At 43.6% G+C, this 25976-nt stretch overlaps 1 protein-coding gene across 2 annotated transcripts in view; it reads right to left on the bottom strand.

Moving 5' to 3' along the window:
* Positions 1-7843: 7843 nt before the first annotated feature.
* Positions 7844-25976, bottom strand: part of LOC133419848 (beta-1,3-N-acetylglucosaminyltransferase radical fringe-like) — a 32245-nt gene continuing 14112 nt past the window's right edge. The window contains exons 7-9 of one of the 2 annotated variants that reach the window (XM_061709311.1): positions 24638-24797; positions 17137-17222; positions 7844-8178 (exon numbers count right to left, since the gene is read on the bottom strand). In XM_061709311.1, coding sequence (XP_061565295.1) covers positions 8091-8178; positions 17137-17222; positions 24638-24797 — 334 coding nt within the window. In that variant the 3' untranslated portion in view covers positions 7844-8090. Of the gene's footprint in view, positions 8179-13559; positions 14766-17136; positions 17223-24637; positions 24798-25976 lie in introns of those variants that run through there. The other variant, XM_061709310.1, reaches the window with a different exon arrangement.

Below are 25976 nucleotides of genomic sequence, written 5' to 3'. Positions count from 1 at the left end.
AGAGCTAAATCTGTGGTCAGAGCTGAGATTACATCAGCATCATTATCATGACTGTTGTCATTAATTTGTAGTCACTACTTTCTGCTAGTCATTCATGTTTTAAAGCGCTGTTTTCTGCCGTAGTCACGTTTAAAACACTGGGAGTAACATCCGGTCTAGATCTGCACGGGGCGTGGTTACAGTCCCGCCATCTTTAAAAAAACGCAGCCATCTTTATGCAGCCACAATATTTTAAACCGTACATGTTCGTGATATCATGTTTATGATTGCATTTGATTTCTTTTTCCCATTCCATGCATTTAACTTTCATTTCATTTTTATTGATTGTTGTTTTCCTAGTTAATTAATTGTTTTATAATACTTAAGTTCTGCCATCAGGTTTATTTGGGGTGTTGCGTTTATCATCTTTTGACACCTGTATGTAAATAAATCCTGATTGATTTTTAATGAGTGGTTGTTGTTATTTCATGCAAGATTTGGTCACAAATTGATTTGTTTAAGCAGAGCCTAGTGTTCGGATATCACGCCTTCATCCTGTAAGTGATAGTAGGATTTGCTGTTATGCAGGATAATTCAAATCATATGAGACTGATTTTCTGCTGTTTAGTTATCATTTTTCCCCCGGAGTAAGGCACCGGGGGTGGTGCCCCGACGAGAATTATTATCATTTTGATAATTCAATTTGATAAATAGTCAACTTTATTAATTATTAATAATTATTAATAATATTCATTAATAGCCTTTGATAACTGACAGCCAAGCTACCTGAGTTGCACAACAACTAAATACTCACTCACTCACTCACTCACTCACTCATCTTCTCCCGCTTTTCCGTTACCGGGTCGCGGGGGCAGCAGCCTCAGCAGGGATGCCCAGACTTCCCTCACCCCAGACACTTCCTCCAACTCTTCCGGGGGGAGTCCGAGGCGTTCCCAGGCCAGCCGAGAGACATAGTCTCTCCAGCGTGTCCTGGGTCTTCCCCGGGGTCTCCTCCCGGTGGGACATGCCTGGAACACCTCCCTAGGGAGGCGTCCAGGAGGATCCGGTACAGATGCCCAAGCCACCTCAGCTGACTCCTCTCAATGTGGAGGAGTAGCGGCTCGACTCCGAGCTCCTCCCGGGTGACCGAACTCCTCACCCTATCTCTAAGGGAGCGTCCAGCCACCCTGCGGAGGAAACTCATCTCTAAGGGAGGAAACTCATCTCTAAGGGAGCGTCCAGCCACCCTGCGGAGGAAACTCATCTCGGCCGCTTGTATCCGCGATCTTGTCCTTTCAGTCACTACCCAAAGTTCATGACCATAGGTGTGGGTAGGTGCGTAGATTGACCGGTAAATTGAGAGCTTCGCCTTTCGACTCAGCTCCCTCTTCACCACGACGGTCCAGTACATCGACCGCATTACTGCGGACGCTGCACCGATCCGCCTGTCAATCTCACGCTCCATTGTTCCCTCACTCGTGAACAAGATCCCGAGATACTTGAACTCCTCCACCTGAGGCAGGACTTCTCCACCCACCCGGAGAAGGCATGCCACCCTTTTCCGGTCGAGAACCATGGCCTCGGTCTTGGAGGTGCTGATTCTCATCCCTGCCGCGTCGCACTCGGCCGCAAACCGCCCCAGCACATGCTGGAGGTCCCGGTCCGATGAAGCCAACAGGACAACATCATCTGCAAAAAGCAGAGATGAAATCCTGAGGTTCCCAAACCGGATCCCCTCCGGCCCCTGGCTGCGCCTAGAAATCCTGTCCATAAAAATTATGAACAGGACCGGTGACAAAGGGCAGCCCTGCCGGAGTCCAACATGCACCGGGAACAAGTCTGACTTACTGCCGGCAATGCGAACCAGACTCCTGCTTCGATCATACAGAGACCGGACAGCCCTTAGTAGAGGGCCCCGGACTCCATACTCACTCAGCACCCCCCACAGAATGGCACGCGGGACATGGTCAAATGCCTTCTCCAAATCCACAAAACACATGTAGACTGGTTGGGCAAATTCCCATGAACCCTCGAGCACCCTGCGGAGGGTATAGCTAGGAGGAGAGATAGAACATAGGAGCTATGTTGTCGGGGGCACTTTCGCCCCTGGTAGGGACTCCCATGGCAAACAGGTCCTGGGTGACGGGCCAGACTAAGAGCGGTTCACAAGCTTGCTATGAAGAAGGAAACATCAAGGACAGTTACGTGAGCCCTCTGTCAGGGACATCTTCAACTCCCACCTCCGGGAGAGCTTCTCTCGGATCCCGGGGGAGGCGGGGGACATCGAGTCCGAGTGGACCATGTTCTCTGCCTCCATTGTCAACGCGGCGGCTCGAAGCTGTGGACGCAAGGTCTCCGGTGCCTGTCGTGGTGGCAATCCTAGAACCCGGTGGTGGACACCGGAAGTACAGGATGCCGTCAGACTGAAGGAGTCCTACCGGGCTATGTTGGCCGGTGGGACTCCTGACGCAGTAGATAGGTACCGGCAGGCCAAGCGGGCCGCGGCTCGGGCAGTCTTGGAGGCAAAAACTCGGGTCTGGGAGGAGTTCGGGGAGGCCATGGAGGAGGACTTTTGGTCGGCCTCGAGGAAATTCTGGAGGACCGTTCGGCGCCTCAGAAGGGGGAAGCAGTACTCTGCCGGCACCATTTATGGTGCTGGTGGGGAGCTGCTGACCTCGACTGGGGACATTGTCGGACGGTGGAAGGAATACTTCGAGGATCTCCTTAACCCGACTGACATGCCTTCCACTGAGGAAGCAGAGAGTGAGGACTCTGGGGCGTGCTCGTCCATCACCCAAGCCGAGGTCACCGAGGTGGTTCGTAAGCTCTCGGTGGCACCGGGGGTGGATGAGATTCGCCCTGAGTACCTCAAGTCTCTGGATGTCGTAGGGCTGTCTTGGCTGACACGCCTCTGCGACATTGCATGGAGGAAGGGGACAGTACCGCTGGAGTGGCAAACCGGGGTGGTGGTCCCTCTGTTTAAAAAGGGGGACCGGAGAGTGTGTTCCAACTACAGGGGGATCACACTTCTCAGCCTCCCGGGGAAAGTCTACGCCAGGGTACTGGAGAGGAGATTACGGCCGATAGTCGAACCTCGGATTCAGGAGGAACAATGCGGTTTTCGTCCCGGTCGTGGAACACTGGACCAACAACTAAATACAACAAATTATTTTGTAGCAATTGCACAAGAATGTCCAGTAACATGTTCAACACCACAAACTTAGTCACTGCTGGTAACATTCATCTATTCTGGCCTGATTCTCTTCCCTGCCTTGATGAGAGGAGAATTTAGTGGTAGATGCTCTTTAACTTCTCCATAGATGAGCTGACGAGCTGCAGCTGTGTCTGGAGCTCCGGCACGTCCACGTGGCCGCAGCTTTTCTACTACGCCGGTTGACTCTGCGCTCCCAGCGCATCAGCCGGCCGAGTCCTAACAGTTTCCCCCCTCTGTTGAAATGTCCACATTGCAAGAATTGTCGCCTTGTTGTCGTCCTTTTTGGTAAAATGTAACCAAACTTTGGAGCATTTATGCCGCTTTGTCTCCGTGTTTTCCTGCTGGGCGCGAATGCGCACGTTGTGCAACGTGCGCATTCGCGCCGACTGGAATCGATAAGGGAATCGTTTGCGAAAAAGGCAAACGATTCCAAGGAATTGAAACACTGGGAACCGGTTCTCAACAAGAACCGGTTCTCGATTCCCATCCCTATCCATGACAGTGTCACACTCATAAAGATCCAGAGATTTAGATTAGCAGACGTGGTTCCAGCACCACTCTGGTCTGCTGCCTCTTATCTTCACATGAAAAGAAGATGTGCTAGTCAAGTCAAGTCAACTTTATTTATAAAGCATCTTTTCTTTGTTTAAAACATGTTCTTGTTCCCCCTGCAGACGAAGGCTGCAGCAGCAGCAGCATTATCAGCAGCAGAAGCAGCAGCAGGATCAGCAGCAGCAGCAGCAGCAGCAGCAGCAGCAGCAGCAGCAGCAGCAGCTGTAGTAGCAGCAGCAGGACAAGGATTATCAGAAGCAGCAGCAGCAGCAGCAGCCGCAGCAGCAGAAGCAGAAGCAGCAGCAGCAGCAGCAGCAGCAGCAGCAGCAGCAGCAGGATCAGCAGCAGCAGCAGCAGCAGCAGAAGCAGCAGCAGCAGCAGCAGAAGCAGCAGCAGCAGCAGGATCAGCAGCAGCAGCAGCAGCAGCAGCAGCAGCAGCAGCAGCAGCAGAAGCAGAAGCAGGACAAGGATTATCAGCAGCAGGATCAGTAGCAGGATCAGCAGCAGCAGCCGCAGCAGGACAAGGATTATCAGCAGCAGTAGTATCAGCAGCAGTATCGGCAGTAATGAGAGCAGTAATGAGAGCAGTAATAACCCTCGTGTGGGGTTCAACTGTGGCAGATCTGACAGAAGATGGCAAAAAATCTATGAAAAAGTAACTTGCACATCAATCCATGAGTCTTATTTCCTAAAGTTTGGTCAAATCCACATGACCTTACTAGGAGGGGCATGATTTTTATGTCAAAGAAAACAAATATTTCATATGATGTAAACACAAATATGATTGAGGCTGATGAGATGAATCAATAATACAATAAATGCATTAAAAAAATCATCGTTTTTTTCTTTGTCTTGTTTCATGAAAGTACTTCAACTTAGTTTTTACAGACCTTTTGATGTTCATTGATGCTGGATTTCTTTATTAGGGCCCAAGCACTGAATGTGCGAGGACCCTATTGTATCTGTGATGTGAGGAAGAGCTTTCTAGAAAAAGTCAACACTAGACTGAATTGCTGTGGGTCGGAGGATTTTTTATTCTTGGGTGGGGATTTTAACTGTACCGAGTACGAGTTTTTAGACCGTAATCATGCAGAGCCTCATCCAGCCTCCCAACACGCTCTGAAGCAGCTGGTCTACTCCCACGGCCTGGTGGATGTGTGGAGAAGGATGCACACAGACTGCAGACAGTACACATGGTCCCACCTGAGAGAGGATAGAATCTCCTTAGCCAGACTTGATCGTTTTTATTGTTTTAAGCAGCATTTTAATGTTTTTAAGCTGTGTAAAATAATGCCAGCTGGTTTTACAGATCATTCTTTGGTTTTATGTCATGTCACCATAAAGAACATTTTACCCAAGAGTGCATACTGGCATTTTAATTCAGTTTTAACATTTGACAAGGGTTTTAGCAAGGCTTTTAGTTATTTTTGGACTGGTTTTAGACACAGGAAAGCTGATTTTACTTGTCTTAGGCAGTGGTGGGACCATGGTAAGACTGAGATAAAGCTTTTGTGTCAGCAGTATACTCTCAATGTCACACGTGACATCTGTCGTTCTATGAAAGACCTGGAGACTGAGACTGTGGAGCTGGAAACAATGAGTGCTTCCACAGGAAATCGAGGATATATTGAAATCCTCAAGTCCAAAAAAATGGCTTTAGCCAACCTGCTGGACACCAGGGTACAGGGTGCACTGGTCCGGTCCCGGGTCCAGAATTTCACAGCGATGGATGCTCCCTCTAGCTTCTTCTTTGGCCTGGAGAAGAAGCATGGACAGAGGAAAGTGATCCACTCTCTGCTCTCTGACACGGGGCAGGAGCTCACTGAGCCTGGTCAGATCAGAAGGCGAGCTGTGCAGTTTTATTCATCCCTCTATACCAGCGAGTATGTGGAGGATGATGATCTGTTTGAGGGGTTCTGTGGTGAACTACCTCTGGTCTCTGAGGAGACCAACTCACAGCTAGACCGGCCACTGCAGATGGAGGAGCTTCACGCCGCTCTGCAGGGTATGCAGGGACGGCGGTCTCCTGGCATCGATGGCCTGACTGTCGAGTTCTACAAAGCCTTCTGGAGTGTTTTGGCACCTGACATTCTAGAGGTGTTTAATGAAAGTCTGACCTCAGGTTCTCTGCCACTGTCCTGTAGGAGGGCTGTTGTTTTCCTGCTGCCAAAAAAAGGGAATCTGCAGGACATCAGGAACTGGCGCCCCGTGTCACTGTTGTGCACAGATTACAAGATCCTGTCCAAGGCTTTGGCCAACAGGCTTAGAGAAGCTATGGAGCAGGTCATCCACCGGGATCAGACCTACTGTGTGCCCGGCAGGTCCATGGTAGACAATGTCTACCTAATTCGAGATGTTTTGGAGGTCTCTAGCTCATTGGTCTCATTTCGTTAGATCAGGAAAAGGCATTTGACCGTGTTGAGCACGGCTTCCTCTGGAAAACCATGGGGAGGTTTGGGTTCAGCACTGGTTTCATTGCCAAGATCCAGGTGTTATATAGTGACATAGAGATAACATCTCATTCTGCCACTCTCATTGATAATATTTTCACTAATGACATTGAGAGCAAAACAATTAGTGGATTGCTAATCAATGACATAAGTGACCACTTGCCAGTGTTTACAGTTTATAATATCAATCACAGTATAAGATCAAAAAAGCAAACAGTATATAGACGAGTGAAAACGGAAGAAGCCATTAACACTCTTAAAAATGAATTAGTGGAGTATAACTGGGAAGTGATTTACAGAGAAAAGGATGTAAACCGTGCATATAATGAATTTCTGAGAATATTCTCCTCATTGTATGATAAGCATTGTCCAATCAAAAAATACAACCGAAAATGCAACACCAATTGTCCTTGGATTACAAAAGGTCTACAAAATGCCTGTAAAAAGAAAAATACACTTTACAGAGATTTCATAAAAAAGAGAACTAAAGAGGCAGAATATAGATATAAAAAATATAAAAATAAGTTAACCACTATTATAAGAGCAAGTAAGAAAGATTATTATAAGAGGTTATTAGATGATAATAAAAATAACATTAAAGGAATATGGAAAATATTAAATAATATAATAAATAGGGGCTCTAAACATAATAGTCTGCCTAACTATTTTATGGATAAGGATATTAAAAACTATAACATGAAAGAGGTGGCACACAGCCTGAATGAGTTTTTTGTAAGGGTGGTACCTGACCTTGCAAAAGAAATCCCTGACTCAGGTACATATGATGAATCCGTGGTAGAGAGGAATCATAACTCATTATTCCTACAAGCAGTGGATGAAAATGAAATTTTGAGTGTTGTTAAGAAGTGTAAGAATAAAGAGTCCACTGACTTAAATGATATTAATATGTCACTAGTTAAAAGGGTCATTGGGGGAATTTCAAAGCCATTAACAAACATCTGTAACTTATCATTTCAAACTGGTTCATTCCCTCAAAAAATGAAAATAGCTAAAGTCATACCTCTGTACAAAGCTGGAAACAAGCATCAATTCACAAACTACAGACCTGTCTCCTTGTTACCACAATGCTCAAAAATTCTGGAAAAACTCTTTAACAACAGACTGGATTCATTTTTAGAGAAGAACAGAATACTTGTGGAGAATCAGTATGGGTTTCGATCAAACAGATCTACATCATTGGCACTAATAGAGGCAATAGAAGAAATAACAAATGCAATAGATCGCAAACAGTATGCCGTTGGGATATTCATTGATTTAAAAAAGGCTTTCGATACGATCAATCATGAAATACTAATCAAGAAACTGGAAAAATATGGCATCAGGGGAATAGTGTTGGATTGGGTGAAAAGTTATTTAAGCGGGAGACAGCAGTTTGTGAAATTGGGTGACTGTGTTTCTCCATGCTTGGACATTGCATGTGGGGTACCCCAGGGGTCAGTTTTGGGCCCTAAATTTTTCATTTTGTACATCAATGATATATGTCAGATCTCTAAGTTATTGCATTTTGTGTTATTTGCAGACGACACTAATATTTTTTGTTCCGGGGATAATTTACAAAAGCTACAAGAGGATATTACCATAGAAATGAATGTTGAGGAATATTACAAAGTCCAGTTCAAGAGTCCGCTGTGGTATGAGAGATTTTATTCTAGCCGGCGTTCAGCAGACAGATACAGACAGTGTCTGGTTCGGTGGCTGACATCGAAATGGTTCGTAACAAGCTTTTTTATATACAAGAACAAACAACAGAATTAAACAAGTCAGAGGCGTGGCCTTGCGGGGGGCTGGAAGCTGGTGCCTGTCCCAGCAGGGAGACAATGCGTTGCCGGCAAGGTGTCGTACCGGCAGGGGTCCTTAGCAACTGGAATTGCATGTCAATGAGCTGAGGGGGAGTTCAGGAGCCGTCCGCAGGGCGGCGTCGTGTCCCCGCAGGGGTCTGCAGGGGGCCTCATCATGAACAAACTGAAAGAATGGTTCGACAGAAACAGATTATCATTAAATTTGAGTAAGACTAAAATAATGTTGTTTGGCAATTATACATTAAATACTAAGGTAATAATAAAAATAGATGGAGTTGAAATAGAAAGAGTTAATGAAATAACATTTTAGGGAGTAATCATTGATGATAAAATCAACTGGAAATTACACATCAAACATGTACAAAGTAAAGTCTCAAGAACCATTGCCATTATAAATAAAGTTAAAAAGGTCTTGGATCAGAAATCACTCCACACTCTTTATTGTTCCCTGGTCTCACCATATTTTCAATACTGTGCAGAAATCTGGGGCAACAATTACAAAACATCTCTACAGCCATTAACCATAATGCAAAAAAGAGCAATAAGAATAATCCACAATGCTGACTACAAGGAACACACAAACCCATTATTCCTGAAGTCCAAAATACTCAAATGTATGGATATTGTGGGCTATCAAACAGCGCAAATAATGTTCAAAGCAAAAAATTATCTGTTACCAACAAATATACAGAAATGATTTAGTATTCATGAGGGAAGATATGGTTTAAGGGGCAAAAGTAATTTTAATGTCACATTAATACGCACAAACAGGAAAGGTTTTTGTGTTTCAGTCAGCGGGGTGAGGCTATGGAACAAGTTTTAATGGAATTAAAGCAATGTCCAAATATTAAACCGTTTAAAATGAAATACAAAGATATTATTTTTCAGAGGTAATAAAATACAAAGATATTATTTCTTACACTAGTCAGTAGCTTATGTTGCTACAATGTTTTTATTGTCTTGTTTTGATTGTTTTGTTTTTTTATTTTTATTTTTTTTATTATGTTTGCATAATGTTATGTTTGCATGTGTTAGCTAGTCATATTTAAGGAGAGGGGGTGAGAGTTTATAAGTTTTACTTCTTCTCACTCCCTTTCGAATATGAATATGTACTTGTTATGTCTCATGTTAAGACGATTGTCTTATTTTCTTTCTTTTTTTTATATATGATTCATATTCGAAATAAACACTACTACTACTACTACTACTACATTGAGAGTGTACTGAAGTTTAATGGCAGTCTGTGTGCTCCTTTTGGGGTGCATAGAGGCATCCGGCAGGGCTGCGCTCTGTCTGGGATGCTCTACGCACTCTCCCTGGAACCCCTCCTCTGCAAGATCCGCACAAGAATCCGTGGCCTGATTTTACCTGGTTTTAGTGAAAACATCATTTTATCTGCTTACGCGGATGATGTTATTGTTTTAATTAAAAACCAAAATGATATTGACATTTTATGTAATTTAACAGTTTCTTTCAACACTGGGTGAACAGGGTGAATTGGAGCAAGAGTGAAGCTCTTGCTGTTGGTAATTGGCGTGACGGTCTCCCAGTTCTTCCCCAGGGTCTGTCCTGGAAAACTGACGGCCTTAAATACCTCGGGGTCTTCCTCGGGAACGAGGCTACGATCCGGAGGAACTGGGAGGGCGTCACTGAAAAAATTGAAGCCAAACTAAAAAACTGGAAATGGCTGCTCCCTCAGATGTCGTATCGAGGCAGGGTTCTTGTGCTGAACAATCTTGTGGCCTCCCTGCTTTGGCACCGTTTAGCCTGTATAGACCCTCCATCAGGTCTTTTAGCCCAGATCCAAGCAAAGCTTGTCAACTTTTTCTGGGATGGCTTTCACTGGGTGCCACAGGGGGTGCTGTTTTTACCCAGAGAGGAGGGGGGACAGGGCCTCATCCACTTGGCCAGCAGAACTGCCACCTTCAGACTACAGTTCATTCAGAGGTTTTTGTCAGGGCCGGCAGATCTGGTGTGGAGAGAAGTGGCCGGCTGCATACTCAGACGTGTGTCAGGGTTTGACACTTCCCCCCAGTTTGAGTTTCAGTTCTGTCCCTCCTGTTTCCCCTTTGCCCTGATTGTGTCTGCACCTGTGTCTCGTCGTGTCTCGTTATCCCCTGTGTATATCTGGTCTTGTCATTCCTTTGTTGCCTGTCGGTCCGTACTGTTTGTTCCCTCCATGTACTCCTGGTTTTCGATCCCTGTATACGTGAGTTGTTTTTGATCCTGCTCTGCAGCATTTTAGTTTGGCTTTTTTGTGGAATAAATCCTTCTGTTTTTTGAGAACTCCTGCCTCCAGCCTCCCTCTCTCTCCTTGCGTTTGGGTCCTCAACACCACGCCTTGTGACAACGTGTGAGTAACTTGGGACTGGATGCTGCTCTGTTTTTAACCGATTTAAAATTTTTAAGGTTAAATGGGTTACCTCCTTTTTATCAGGGTGTTTTTAAATCATGGGCCCTTTTTAAATGTGATTCAGGAAAAAGCTCTAACTCTCTGTTCTGGTTGTTGAGAGAACCACTAGTTCATGGAGCCAGGCTGGATGTCTGCAGTGGAGCTGTGCCTGGGCTGACGGCAGCGCTGTGCAGGACCAACACCTGGTCCTGGAACAGCTGGTGGACCAAGACCTGGTCCTGGAACAGCTGGTGGACCAAGACCTGGTCCTGGAACAGCTGCAGGACCAAGACCCTGGTCCTGGAACAGCTGGTGGACCAAGACCCTGGTCCTGGAACAGCTGGTGGACCAAGACCCTGGTCCTGGAACAGCTGGTGGACCAAGACCCTGGTCCTGGAACAGCTGGTGGACCAAGACCCTGGTCCTGGAACAGCTGCAGGACCAAGACCTGGTCCTGGAACAGCTGCAGGACCAAGACCTGGTCCTGGAACAGCTGCAGGACCAAGACCTGGTCCTGGAACAGCTGGTGGACCAAGACCTGGTCCTGGAACAGCTGGTGGACCAAGACCCTGGTCCTGGAACAGCTGGTGGACCAAGACCTGGTCCTGGAACAGCGGGTGGACCAAGACCTGGTCCTGGAACAGCTGGTGGACCAAGACCTGGTCCTGGAACAGCGGGTGGACCAAGACCTGGTCCTGGAACAGCTGGTGGACCAAGACCTGGTCCTGAAACAGCTGGTGGACCAAGACCTGGTCCTGGAACAGCTGGTGGACCAAGACCTGGTCCTGAAACAGCTGGTGGACCAAGACCTGGTCCTGGAACAGCTGGTGGACCAAGACCTGGTCCTGAAACAGCTGGTGGACCAAGACCTGGTCCTGGAACAGCTGGTGGACCAAGACCTGGTCCTGGAACAGCTGGTGGACCAAGACCTGGTCCTGGAACAGCTGGTGGACCAAGACCTGGTCCTGGAACAGACGGTGGACCAAGACCTGGTCCTGGAACAGCTGCAGGACCTGGTCCTGGTCCTGGAACAGCTGCAGGACCAAGACCTGGTCCTGGAACAGCTGGTGGACCAAGACCTGGTCCTGAAACAGCTGGTGGACCAAGACCTGGTCCTGGAACAGCTGGTGGACCAAGACCTGGTCCTGGAACAGCTGGTGGACCAAGACCTGGTCCTGGAACAGCTGCAGGACCTGGTCCTGGTCCTGGAACAGCTGCAGGACCAAGACCTGGTCCTGGAACAGCTGGTGGACCAAGACCTGGTCCTGAAACAGCTGGTGGACCAAGACCTGGTCCTGAAACAGCTGGTGGACCAAGACCTGGTCCTGGAACAGCTGGTGGACCAAGACCTGGTCCTGGAACAGCTGCAGGACCTGGTCCTGGTCCTGGAACAGCTGCAGGACCAAGACCTGGTCCTGGAACAGCTGGTGGACCAAGACCTGGTCCTGGAACAGCTGGTGGACCAAGACCTGGTCCTGGAACAGCTGGTGGACCAAGACCTGGTCCTGGAACAGCTGGTGGACACCGCGGGGCCGGCGCTGTCGGACTCTCAGGCGGTGGGCTCTCTGGGAGGGAGAGAAGTCTCCTCATGGACTACGGCAGAGGGACTGAACCTGATCACAGGGACCCGTTCCCAGAGGTGTTGATTTGTCCCCAACTTGGAGAGCTGGACGGACCAAGACCTGGTCCAGGACCATCTGGATGGACCTGGTCCAGGATCTCTCTCCTCAAGGACCCTCAGTGGCTCAGCTTACACACAGCCGACAGAAAAATCATCTACAGAAACTGTGTAAAAGCTGTCAACAAGAAGGGACTGTGTGACAGGGCGTCCACTGTATGGACTGACAAGCTGGGAGGAGATGGAGAGCGTCCACAGTGGAGAGTCTTGTACAAACCTCCCCTCAAGAAGAGAACAGCGACCTCCAGTGGAGGATTTTACACGGAGCCATCGCCACAAATGCCTTCATCTCTGTCATTAATCCTGCTGTGTCAAACCAGTGCCCTTTCTGTCACCTTCGCGAGACGGTTTTCCATGTTTTTAGTGAGTGTAAGAGACTTTCACAGCTCTTCACTCTTTTAACCACTGTTTTTAGTCTTTTTAATGAGACTTTTTGCAACACAAATTTTATTTATGGTGCAGGATACAGGAAGAGAAGTCAGAAAAAGTGGCAACTCCTAAACTTTATTTCTGGTGAAGCCAAGATGGCGATTTATATATCCAGGAAGAACAGAATAGAGGACAGGGCAGTTCAGGAGGCCGCCTCAGTGTGGCGCTGCAACACCCGATGCAGACTGAGACTGGAGTACAATTTTTATAAATTAATGAATGATTTGGATTGTTTTAAGAACCTCTGGTGTTATGATAATGTCCTTTGTAATGTTTTCAATAATGAACTTCACTTTGCACTTTTACTTCAAGACTGAATGCTGATGTAGCCATTTATTTATTTATTTATTTATTGGGTATTCTGTTTTCTTTAGGCACTTCAGCACTTTACGATATGTGATGTGAACTGTACCCTGTAAAAATGTAAATAAAGTGTGTTTGTAAAAATCAAAAATCTCCTTTATTCCTTACTTCATTATTTCCTTCCTTCCATCTTTTATTTTCTATCACTACACAAGGGACAAAGGAAGGAAGGAAGGGAGGAGGAAGGGAGGAAATAAGGAAGGAAGGAAGGAAGGAAGGGAGGAAAGAAGGAAGGAAGATGGAGGAAGGAAGGAAGGAAGGAATGGAGGAAGGATGGGAGGAAAGGAGGGAGAAGGGTTTCAGGTTTTTTTTCAGTTTCCTCGCCTTTTTTTTCTTGACATTTCGCCTTTTTTTTCCTTTTTTCGTGAGTTCTTTCGTGCGTTTTTGACATTTTTTCTCAAAATTTCGACTTTTTTCTTGATTTTTTTCTCGACATTTCGACTTTTTTCCCAAAATTTCACCTTTTTCTCAAAATTTCAAATTTTTCATCAAAATTTCAACTTTTTTCTCAAAATTTCAACTTTTTTCTCGACATTTCGACTTTTTTCTCAAAATTTAAACTTTTTTCTTGAGTTTTTTCTCAAAATTGCAACTTTTTCATCCAAATTTTCACTTTTTTTTCTCTACATTTCCATTTTTTGCTGGATCTCTGCAGTAAATCAGAATGAAAACAGATCTGAAACATTTTTAAAAAGCTTTTATTGTCTGAAACAACACCAACATTGTCTTCATAAGAACCAGCTCCTCCACTGTCCTGCAGTGGGACGGACCGGGTCAGAACCTGGTTCTGGTCCAGACTCTGGGGGTCCACAGAGTCCAGCTCAGTCCTGCAGACCCGGGACCTTTGACCCCGAATCAGAGGAAACAATCTGGAAACTCAGAGCAAAATCAAAGACGGAAAACACAGAAAAACCAGGATTTGACAGGATTTAGAGCAGAAATGTGAGGATGTTCTTGCTGTTTGAGGAGGAGGAGAGCGTGGTACCGGCGGTGGCCAGTGGGGGCAGCAGAGGAGAGCGTGGTACCGGCGGTGGCCAGTGGGGGCAGCAGAGGAGAGCGTGGTACCGGCGGTGGCCAGTGGGGGCAGCAGAGGAGAGCGTGGTACCGGCGGTGGCCAGTGGGGGCAGTAGCAGAGGAGAGCGTGGTACCGGCGGTGGCCAGTGGGGGCAGCAGAGGAGAGCGTGGTACCGGCGGTGGCCAGTGGGGGCAGCAGAGGAGAGCGTGGTACCGGCGGTGGCCAGTGGGGGCAGCAGAGGAGAGCTAGAAAACTATTAAATATTTGGTAGTTTATTAAACCAGCTGGTGGAATCAAGATAATTAAACCAGACACGACACGTGATGACGTTCCTGCTCAGAGCTGGCCGTCATCCTGCTATGCTACGTAGCTACGCTAGCTACGCTGGCCGTCATCCTGCTATGCTACGTGGCTACAGGGACGAGTTATCGAGCCGTAGCAGAGCTGGCTGTCATCCTGTAGATCAAAGATCAACGTAGTGCAAATCCATAAACACTGATAGTTCCATAAACACGAGCAGGAGGAGTTCCGCCTGGCGGAGCATTAAGACCCCCAGGTTACGGTCTCAACCCCTTTAGTTCCTTCATGTTGACCCTGAACCATCAGGGTCCCGTCCAGGTCCCGTCCAGGTCCCGTCCAGGTCCCGTCCAGGTCCCGTCCAGGTCCCGTCCAGGTCCCGTCCAGGTCCCGCCAGGGCCCAACGGGGTCCAGCGCTGCTCCCTGGGACGCTCTGATTGGCCGACACTCCGGTGTCCGACGCCGTCCAACCAGGTTAGCGTCTGCGGTTAGCGGTGCGGTGAGCGTCGGCGTCCCACGGCGGGTCGGGGACACCAGTCGGTCCTCGGGTAGAGACGGCAGTGGACGGTCTTGAACCTGCAGGACGGGGGGACGGAGGGGACGGGTTTATAAAATACTTTATAAGAAAAAACTAAATGCTTTGATTTAAAGTTTAAAGTGCTTTAATAGCATTGAACTAGCATGACTGTACAGACAGACAACCATGTAGCAACTGAAATATATGCTACGTATGCGACCAACACTCAGACTTTAACGTTGGGAGAGCAAAACCGTAAGCTGGATGCGATTGGAGACCTTGGCGGGAATTGATCACAAATTCGTCTGATTGGAGTCGCCATCGATGATTCAGAGACTTAAGACAGAAGGAAAATTACTGAGTCTGTCTGTTGTTTTCAATACAATTGTTGATTCTATAATCTGGCCTTGACAGGGCGGTTTTGGCCGATCGCTCTGGTCACAATCTCCCTGGTGGAATGTAAACAAGTGACTCTCCCCCCACTTGCCCGTTATGACGATAATTTCTGGCATTTATACCGATAAAAAAAATACCAATACAAAAATGTCATCAACGGGTATTGATCTTTCTTTCTTTCTTTCTTTCTTTCTTTCTTTCTTTCTTTCTTTCTTTCTTTCTTTCTTTCTTTCTTTCTTTCTTTCTTTCTTTCTTTCTTTCTTTCTTTCTTTCTTTCTTTCTTTCTTTCTTTCTTTCTTTCTTTCTTTCAGGCTCATCTTTCTTTCTTTCTTTCTTTCTTTCTTTCAGGCTCATCTTTCTTTCTTTCTTTCTTTCTTTCTTTCAGGCTCATTTCTTTCTTTCTTTCTTTCTTTCAGGCTCATTTCTTTCTTTCTTTCTTTCAGGCTCTTATCTTCCTTCCTTCCTTCCTTCCTTCCTTCCTTCCTTCCTTCCTTCCTTCCTTCCTTCCTTCCTTCCTTCCTTCCTTCCTTCCTTCCTTCCTTCCTTCCTTCCTTCCTTCCTTCCTTCCTTCCATAAATCAGTTTTACAGGAATTTATCATTTTTACCGTGAGATACAAATTTTTACCGTGGGGAATTTTTTTGACGGTAAATCGTGAACGGTAAAATATCACCCATTCCTACTGCTCACACACACACTTGCTGATAACCACCTCCCTCCAAAGTGAACGCCTTCCTCCCCCCCCCCCCCCCCCCCTGTTAACACAGTCAACAGGTTTGAGAGCTTGGGGTACTTGGGGTTAGATCCGCCCCTGCGTGCCGGGATCCCCCCGCCCCTAGAACCACACACATGAGCAAGTCTTATGATGATTATGTTAAATTGTTATGTTGCTTTCTGTGCTGAGGTATTTTTTTTTGCACTTTCACACAGTGTATTTATACACAGTGTGAAAGTGCCTGTTTTTTTCTATTACTTTTTCTCAAAATTTCAACTTTTTTCTCGACTTTTTTTCTCAAAATTTCAACTTTTTCATCAAAATTTCAACTTTTTTCTCAAAATTTCGACTTTTCTCGACTTTTTTTCTCAAAATTTATTTTTTCTTGATTTTTTTTCTCGACATTTCGACTTTTTTCTCTCGACATTTCGCCTTTTTTTCCTTTATTTCGTGCATGCGTTTTTTTCGTTCGTGCGTGCGTTTTTTTCGTGCATTTTCGGCATTTCGACTTTTTTCTCGAAATTTTGACTTTTTTTTCTTCTTTTTTTTATTTTTTCTTCTTTTTTTTCTCTTTTTTCTTCCTTTTTTTTCTCAAAATTTCAACTTTTTTCTCAAAATTTTGACTTTTTTTCTCGACTTTTTTCTCAAAATTTCTAATTTATTCTCAACATTTCAACTTTTTTTTCCCCCTCCCCCATCCCCAATGTCGTCCTTTCTCTGATCTGATCTCACCAGTTGACTCATGTCTCATGTTGATATTGTTTTGTCTGTTGTCTTGATGGTTGTACTGGTCCAATTTCACTGTGCTGGGACGCCAGCCCAGCGACAATAAAGGCTTTTCTATTCTATTCTACTCTACGTCCACATCAGCCCAGATGTATAATATGGTGTAAAAGTTAATTTATTTCAATAATTCACCTTAAAAGGTGAAACTAATATATTATATAGTGTCATTACAAGACGTGTTAAACCTTTGTTTGTTATTATTTTGATGATAGAATTGTTTATTGATTTCATAATATAGAGATTTTTTATTTGGGGTTTTAATAGACATACAAATGATAACAAATAAAGACTTGAAATATCTCACTTTGAATGTAGTGGGAAATAAGATATTTGTTTCACCTTGAGTTGAATTTACTACAAATGACGTTTTACAATACAATACAACATGTATAAATAAGAGCATAGTAATATGTGTGTCCGTGTTGGTTCAATATGGAACGCTTTTAATTCCCAATGACGTAACAATGTGGTATTTCCTGGCGTTGTTACCTGGTTGTATTGGGTTAAATACAGACTTTAGTTCCAGGTTGTTACCTGGTTGGATCCTCCAGCAGGGAGAATCCTCCCCCGATAGTGACCACGTTCCTCCGGTTGTTGAAGCCGCCGTAGCTGAGAGTTACCTGGGGAGACGAGACGGAGACACGAGACGGTGAGACAGGAGACGGGACACACAGTTTATGACTTACCGTATTGACCTGAATATAAGACGGTGTTTTTTACATTGAAATAAGACTGAAAAAGTGGGTCGTCTTACATTCGGGGTCTAGACGTTATACCCATTTACACCACTAGATGGAGCCAGATATCTTTAAAGCCAATGCTGAACTAAACTCTCCAGGACAAAGGAACCCCTGGCACCAAGAAAAATAAAAAATAGTATAAGAAAGAAAAGAGAAGAAAATAAGAGAAGAGATAACAGAAAAAGGAGAAACGTAGTTTCTCCAATCTGGAGAAAAGTGTGTGAAGTTCTGCAGGTGAACCGGCAGCTGAGGAGAAGTTATGATGCAAACTTCAACATGATGGTTTAATGAGGCAAAATAACAGGCTTTTTCTCTCCAATATATTGTTATAATCATTTGTTTCAGATGTACTGAAATTATTTTCTGTATAAAAATTGAATTTGGTGTTCAAAAAGTCTTTTTTTAAACTTGAGTCTTGAAAAAGAGGGTCGTCTAATAATCAGGTCGTCTTATATTCGGGACAATACGGTAGTTTGTCGACTTGGATTCTGTTTTATGACTCAGGAGTTTGTTTACCGAGTTTGTTTTATGACTCAGCGTTTCTTGACTTAGTTTATCGACTGAATTTATCGATTGAGTTTGTTTTTTGGCTCCAAGTTTGTTGTCCAAGAGCTTGTTTTTGACTTTGACTTTGCTGACTCGGAGCTAGTTTGTAGATTCTTAGCTAGTTTGTTGATTCTTAGCTAGTTTGTTGATTCTTAGCTAGTTTGTTGATTCTCAGCTAGTTTGTTGATTCTTAGCTAGTTTGTTGATTCTTGGCTAGTTTGTTAACTCGGAGCTAGTTTGTTAACTCGGAGCTAGTTTGTTGATTCTTAGCTAGTTTGTTGATTCTTAGCTAGTTTGTTGATTCTTAGCTAGTTTGTTGATTCTTAGCTAGTTTGTTGATTCTTAGCTAGTTTGTTAACTCGGAGCTAGTTTGTTGATTCTTAGCTAGTTTGTTGATTCTTAGCTAGTTTGTTGATTCTTAGCTAGTTTGTTGATTCTTAGCTAGTTTGTTGATTCTTAGCTAGTTTGTTGATTCTTAGCTAGTTTGTTGATTCTTAGCTAGTTTGTTGATTCTTAGCTAGTTTGTTGATTCTTAGCTAGTTTGTTGATTCTTAGCTAGTTTGTTGATTCTTAGCTAGTTTGTTGATTCTTAGCTAGTTTGTTGATTCTTAGCTAGTTTGTTGATTCTTAGTTAGTTTGTTGATTCTTAGCTAGTTTGTTGATTCTTAGCTAGTTTGTTGATTCTTAGCTAGTTTGTTGATTCTTAGCTAGTTTGTTGATTCTTAGCTAGTTTGTTGATTCTTAGTTAGTTTGTTGATTCTTAGCTAGTTTTCTGATTCTTAGCTAGTTTTCTGACTCAGTCTGCTGATTCTGAGCTTGAGTTTGTCGACACCAAGTTTGTTTGTTGACTCCACGTTTGTTGACTCAGTTCATTTTATGACTTAGTTTGTCGACCTGGAGTTAGTCGACTCAAGAGTTTGTTTCATGACTCAGCGTTTTTCGACAGAGTTACTGTATCAACGTAGTTTGTGGACTGGGAGTTCCTTTTTTGACTCTGAATTTGTGGACTGAGCTAGTTTTTTGACTGGGAGTTTTACGAATCAGAGTTAAGTTTAGTGACTCAGCGTTTGTTGATACTAGGTTAGTTTATTGAAGTTTTTTGGTTCTGATTTTATCAACTTAGTTTTTTGATTTGGATTTTGTTGACTGAGTAACTTTTTTGACTTAGTTTGTCCACTGGGAGTTTGTCGACTGGGAGCTATTTTAACTTTCAATACTAAATACTGTATCTAATGTACTGTCAACGTTAAAAACTGCAACTCTATGACTGATTTCATTGATTTCACTTTTACACGATTAACGATTTTTTAACATAACATTTTCTTTTCAAGTTGTAATTAACTGAAACGCTTTTGTAAATGCAAATTTATTTCTGCTAGCTGTTTGTTGTTTTTTCTTGATGCAGATCAGTAATTTGACCAATGGGAAACCAGGGAATATTTCTGACCCGTCCTTGTGCGTTTCTTGCCAGGACTAAGGGATGAAAAGCTGCTCATTAGTTGAGGTTAAAAATCCGTTCATTCATTCATTCGTTTTTCAAAATAAAACCAAAAGTAAGAAAATGAAACACAACTAATTTTCTCAGTAAAAAATTGATAAAACGGGAAAAGGTTGTTATCTGTTTTTTCATTTTAGTTAGGAAACGAATAGAGAGAAAATTAGTTGTTTTTTCGTTTTCTTACTTTTGGTTTTATTTTGAAAAACGAACGATACATGGATTGTTAAATAACCCGATGAAACAAACAGATTAATCACAGAGGGAGGTTTGTATTTATATATATTTATATTTTTGGGCCAGTTTTGTATCATTAATGTTGTTGTGCTGCGTTCAAACCTCCAACCTCTAATCTGCAACATATTTCCATTAGATTGTGAAACTCGTTACGACTGCAGCGATAAACTAGTCTGACGCCAGAATGTACCGACCCCACCCGGTTCTAACACTAACACCCAGACTCCATACCCTCCCATCATGGTGTGTGTGTGTGTGTGTGTGTGTGTCTCTATTGCTACAGTATATGTTACATTATTATTTTTTTTTTTTTAGTTTATTTCGGCATGTTTATATAGACACATTTCATCTCCAGAACATTATACATTGCATACTCAGCACATGACGAAAAGGGTACGGGAGTAGCTGACGCTTATCAAAGTCCCGCCCCGTTCTATGCAAGATTCATGATCACATCAACAACAGAATTCAGTAAGATACATAGTTTACCACATAGCAATTTGTCTAATTTCATCCTTCACAGTCCAGATAGCATGTATGTTTGTACACGTGTCCAGTCCACTCATCCTGATCACCGTTCCTGTGATTTACTACTGTGTCCACTGTTCAGTTATTTTAATGTCCAAGCCTCTTTTTGCATGCAATCCACTTTGCAATGGAGGTGCGTGTGTCAATGCAGATTTTGATTAGTCGCCGTCCTCTGGCTCTCTAGCCGCCTTTGCCCCCTCCGCTCGTACTGACTTCATCTCCTCACGAGCTTTGGACACCTCCGACCATACACTGGTCAGTCTCTCCTGGATGTCAGCGAGGCCAGAGAGCAGCTTTGCCTGATCAGCTCTCACTTTTCTCAACTTTTGTAGCATCCAGACCCCGCCAAGCCCTAGGATCACCAGGCCCACCGTCATGCCCGTGAATATATAGACGTCCTCCACGTCTTCCATATCCAGCACCCCAAGACACACCACTTTCCATTTATTCCAACTGTCCATAGTGTACCCCGCCAAGAATGTCCCATCTGGACAGGCCGATTCCCTTGTCCCAGCACGCCGTGTAGAAAAAATCTTGTCAATAGCATTTACTGACCAGTTCAGAATCTCCATTCTTGATTTTATGTTCTGCTTGGTCGTGATATCTGCTGTGCTGTGATAGAGCTCAATGTCACACACACACATTTTATAGTCACTTTGTTTTGTTTCCATGTTTTGTTTCCATGCCAGGTGTTCCAGTGCTGATTTTCCCACATTGCCATTGTTTTGTACACATAGCCAGACATTGCCTTCCTGTACCTAGGTTTGATATTCCTTCAATAACAGCTTCTTTAACTCATGTTTGAAAACAGTTAAATTTCTTGCTAACTTTAATTCATTGTTTAGGCTATTCCACATTTTCACACCAGCTACTGACAAACTATGGCTTCCCATCGTTGTCCTTATCCTTTTCTGTTTAAACTGCAGCGAGCTGCGCATGCATAGTTGAATAATGTTTAGTGATGCACCGAAATGAAAATTTGTGGCCGAAACCAAAACCGAAAATAATAATAATAAACACTTGGCCGAATACCGAATAGGGATGGGCGGTATGGACTAAAAAATGTATCACGATAATTTCTGGCATTTATCCTGATAACGATAAAAATGACGATTAAAAAAATACCAATTCAACTCCATCTTTGTAACTATAAATCTATCACCACATTCAGTCTTTGGAGCCAAATCACTGCTCTAAAAGATACTAAATACTAAACTACACCAACGGGAATCTTTATTTTTTCTCCCGTTCAATCCAGTTAATCTCTTCTTTTCATAATTTCTTTAGTGTTAATTCCGATATTCATTCTTATGCCACAAGGCACAAAGATGGTTTTAATTTACCGTTTTGTAGAACATTAAACATCAATCTTTCACCACTTGTGGAATTCACTCAATAAATCTCTTAAATCATCACCATACTTGCCAATATTCAAAAAACATTTAAATAACTTTCTTATTGTTTCATCTTTGTAGTGTTTATTATTTAATCTGAGTTACATTTTCTTGTGTTTTTTCTTTTTACTCCCCCTTGTGTAGCTTTTTGTTTAGTTTTTTATTCATATAAGTAAAGGATTCTATATAATCCACCAGACTTCTTCCTTTCCTTCATGTTATTTCAATGTTTTTACATTTTTTGTTCATATTTGTCTTACCGTATTGGCCTGAATATAAGACGGTGTTTTTTACATTGAAATCAGACTGAAAAAGTGGGTCGTCTTACATTCGGGGTCTAGACATTATACCCATTTACAACACTAGATGGAGCCAGATATCTTTAAATGCTGAACTTAACTCCCCAGGCCAAAGAAACCCCTGACACGAAGAAGAAAAATAAAAAATAGTATAAGAAAGAAAAGAGAAGGAAATAAGAGAAGAGATAATAGAAAGTGGAGAAATTCTTTTCTCCAATCTGGAGAAAAGAGGGTGGAAGATCAGCAGGTGAACCGGCAGCTGAGGAGAAGTTATGATGCAAACTTCAACATGATGGTTTAATGAGGCAAAATAACAGGCTTTTTCTCTCCAATATATTGTTATAATCATTTGTTTCAGATGTACTGTCATTATTTTCTGTATAAAAATTAAATTTGGTGTTCAAAAAGTCTTTTTTCAAACTTGAGTCTTGAAAAAAAGAGGGTCGTCTTATAATCAGGGTCGTCTTATATTCGGTACAATACGGTATAATGCTAAATAAATAAAATAAACTAAACTAAATCTCTGCAATCTGAAGCCTTGTATAATAATTGTAAAGATCTGGGTTATTTTCCTGGAGGATCTGGTCATATCAGACAGTGAGTTTTCTCCACCGCGTCGGTAGTACGGGATCTTTTCTCCGCGCTCTCTCCCGTGACCGTCTCCATCACCAGCGGTTTCCCAAATCCAACTCAGCCTGGATCATTTCTCGTGTCCTCTGCTTTTCCCACATCCCAGTAATGATCTGACATGCTGGTCCGTGTACTTCATCCGTTTTTTGTTTTGAAATTACAAAATAAAAATATAGAAATAATCCAAAATAATCCGTTTCCCATCTTTTGTTTTGATAATAAAAAACGGATCGTTATCCATTTTCCGATTTCATTGATGTGTTTGAAAATCGAAATTGGGAATTAAAACAGCGAGTGGAAAACTCTTTTCTCTATTTCCTGTTCGTTTCCAGTATGTTAGAGTTGAGTACATCAGTGTTTCCCCTACCACTGTACAGGCCTGGCGGGGCCGCCAGGCCAACGAGACCCCCCGCCAGGCCTAAAAAAAAAAAATCAATGATCATTTACGTTTAGGAGCCTCTGCAGCTGTTCTGCAACGGGAGTCAACCTGCTTCGTTGCCTAGTAACGCTGCTGAGAGCGCGGGCATATTATTATATATTATGGGATGTATAGAGTTTGTAGCTAGCCAACTATGGCGCCGTCAAAAAAAAAAAATAAAAAATATGGCGGGCGACAGACAACATGATATAAAGAAAAATGTTTCTGCAGGTCCGTGTGTTTGTGTTTGCATGAGACGCTGCAGGGAAGCATGAAGGAAAACACAGCCCGACGACACACCATGCGTCCGCGGGGTCCTAGTGCCAGCCAGGTATGAGCCAATGGTAAATTTCCAATTTGTTGTTTAGCTTACATTTTTGTTCTGATTGAGCTTCTTTTTTTGGTAAGCAATAATGATGAAAATAACACAGACAATAGATTGTCTTTCCACTAGAACCACTAAAGGTTCATTTTTTCCCCAGTCAAATGCATGTAACTCTGTTATAACATAATTGGTAAAACACATCTACAATGTTTAAATTATTTATAACTGATATAATCTCAATTGTGAATAGGGATGTTTTGTCACATATGCCGTCAGCACAAGCAGCCGTTAAAAGAGGAACAGAGGGTTTTCATAGAGATCCCTCTGGAATATCTAGAAAAGATCAATGCTCATATGGGTCAGACCTTTCAGGCCCAGGACACTTTGGTTAAAGGTTAGATTAAATCTAATTATTTCATTGAAGTGATATCCTTCAGCAATATAGGCCTACAATGATTTTTAATGTAAAACTTTGTTATATTGCTACAGGTCCAATATGCCGTCCCACGCGCCTCGTCTGTTTAGGATTTTTTCGGTGGTACCACCGGGCCTGAAAAACATTCTAGGGGAAACACTGTACATGTTATTGATTATTGATTGGACGCTGCAGCTGAACGGACTGTCACAACATCACTGCAGTTTCATGAAGACAGATTACAGATTAAACTCATGTTTCACTCCCATGTTTCATATTTGATTTATTTTCTGTTTCAACATTAAAAAAATCTAAAACTGTTAATTTTCAATCTGATGAACAAAAGAACCAGAAACAACTTTCTTCATTTATTACTGCGCATGTGCAGTATTCTTATATCCCCCATTTGTCCAATCCTTGTTTTCAGTTTCCTTGGAAACGAATAGGAAATAGAGAAAAGATTTTTCCACTCGCTGTTTTAATTCCCAATTTTGATTTTCATGAAATTGGATAACGGATAACGATCCGTTTTCCATTTTCCGGTTTTTATTATCAAAACAAAAGATGGGAAATTGATTATTTCTCTATTTTTATTTTGTCAAAACAAAAAACGGATGGCCGTGAAGTCCACGGACCCGTGCTGACATTTTTGCTGCATTAACACTCCACGCTGTTCTCTGTTTGATTGTGTCACCACACGCCGTTATTAATTGTTGGTTTTTTTCCCCACTTATTCCACCGAACACCAAAAGTGTTTTTTTGTTTTTTTTCGGCCGAACAATTTCTGTTACCGAACATTCGGTGCATCACTAATAATGTTTGATGTTTTTTATCTGTGCTGTATTTATTTGTACCAAATAACTGCAGATGCTAATTAGCCTGAGGCTAACTCTGGTGCGACGCAGCAAATGTTTACATTTATATTTTTAATTGCACAAATAAAATAAAAACAAAAAAAACAGACCCCCCAGACCCAGACCCAGACCTGATCCAGACCCGGTCTCTCACCTGGTCCAGGACCCGGTCCAGCTTCTGCAGGTTCTCCAGGTGGGAGTGGAACCGGGTCGTCTGGGTCAGCCGGACCTCCAGCAGAGCCTCGATGATGTAGCCCACCGTCACGTCGTCAGGGAGACGGATCTTCTCCGCCGTGCTGATGAAGTTCCCCAGACTGGACAGAACCAGAACCGTGAGACCACAGGAACCAGAACCAGGTCCTCATGAGACCTGGACCAGGACCATCGACATTTCGACTTTTTTCTTCGACATTTTGACTTTTTGTTCCTTTTTTTATGCGTAAGTTTTTTCGTGCGTTCGTTCGTGCGTGCGTTTTTACGTGCGTGCGTTCTTTCGTGCGTGTTTTTTCGTGCGTTCGTTCGTGCGTTTTTTCGTTCGTTCTTGCGTGCGTTCTTTCGTGCGTGTTTTTTCATTCGTGCGTTTTTACGTGCGTGCGTTCTTTCGTGCGTTCGTTCGTGCGTGCGTGCGGTTTTTCATGCATGCGTTTTTACGTGCGTGCGTTCTTTCGTGCATTTTTTACGTGCGTGCTTTTTTACGTGCGTGCGTTCTTTCGTGCGTGCGTTCTTTCGTGCATTTTTTCGTGCATGCTTTTTTACGTGCGTGCGTTCTTTTGTGCGTTTTTCCGTGCGTTCGTTTGTGCGTGCGTTTTTCCGTGCCTGAGTTTTTCCGTGCGTTCGTTCGTGCGTTTTTTCGTGCGTGCGTTTTTACGTGTGTGCGTTCGTTCGTGCGTGTGTTTTTACGTGCGCGCGTTCTTTCGTGCGTTTTTTCGTGCGTGCGTTCTTTCGTGCGTTTTAACGTGCAAGCGTTTTTTCGTTCGTTCGTGTGTTTTTAGGTGCGTGCGTTTTTTCGTGCGTTCGTTCGTGCGTGCGTTTTAACGTGCAAGCGTTTTTTCGTGCGTTCGTTCGTGCGTGCGTTTTTACGTGCGTGCGTTCTTTCGTGCGTGCGTTTTTACGTGCGTGCGTTCTTTCGTGCGTTTTTTCGTGCGTGCGTTCTTTCGTGCGTTTTAACGTGCAAGCGTTTTTTCGTTCGTTCGTGTGTTTTTAGGTGCGTGCGTTTTTTCGTGCGTTCGTTCGTGCGTGCGTTTTTACGTGCGTGCGTTCTTTCGTGCGTGCGTTTTTACGTGCGTGCGTTCTTTCGTGCGTTTTTTCGTGCGTACGTTTTTTCGTGCGTACGTTTTTTCGTGCGTTCGTTCGTTCGTGCGTGCGTTTTAACGTGCAAGCGTTTTTTCGTGCGTTCGTTCGTGCGTGCGTTTTTACGTGCGTGCGTTCTTTCGTGCGTGCGTTCTTTCGTGCGTGCGTTTTTACGTGCGTGCGTTCTTTCGTGCGTTTTTTCG

Source organism: Cololabis saira, chromosome 19, assembly GCF_033807715.1.
Source record: "Cololabis saira isolate AMF1-May2022 chromosome 19, fColSai1.1, whole genome shotgun sequence".
NCBI classification, from domain to species: domain Eukaryota; kingdom Metazoa; phylum Chordata; class Actinopteri; order Beloniformes; family Belonidae; genus Cololabis; species Cololabis saira.
The sequence above is the reverse complement of the archived record's forward strand: the minus strand, read 5'-3'. Positions and strand labels throughout refer to the sequence as shown.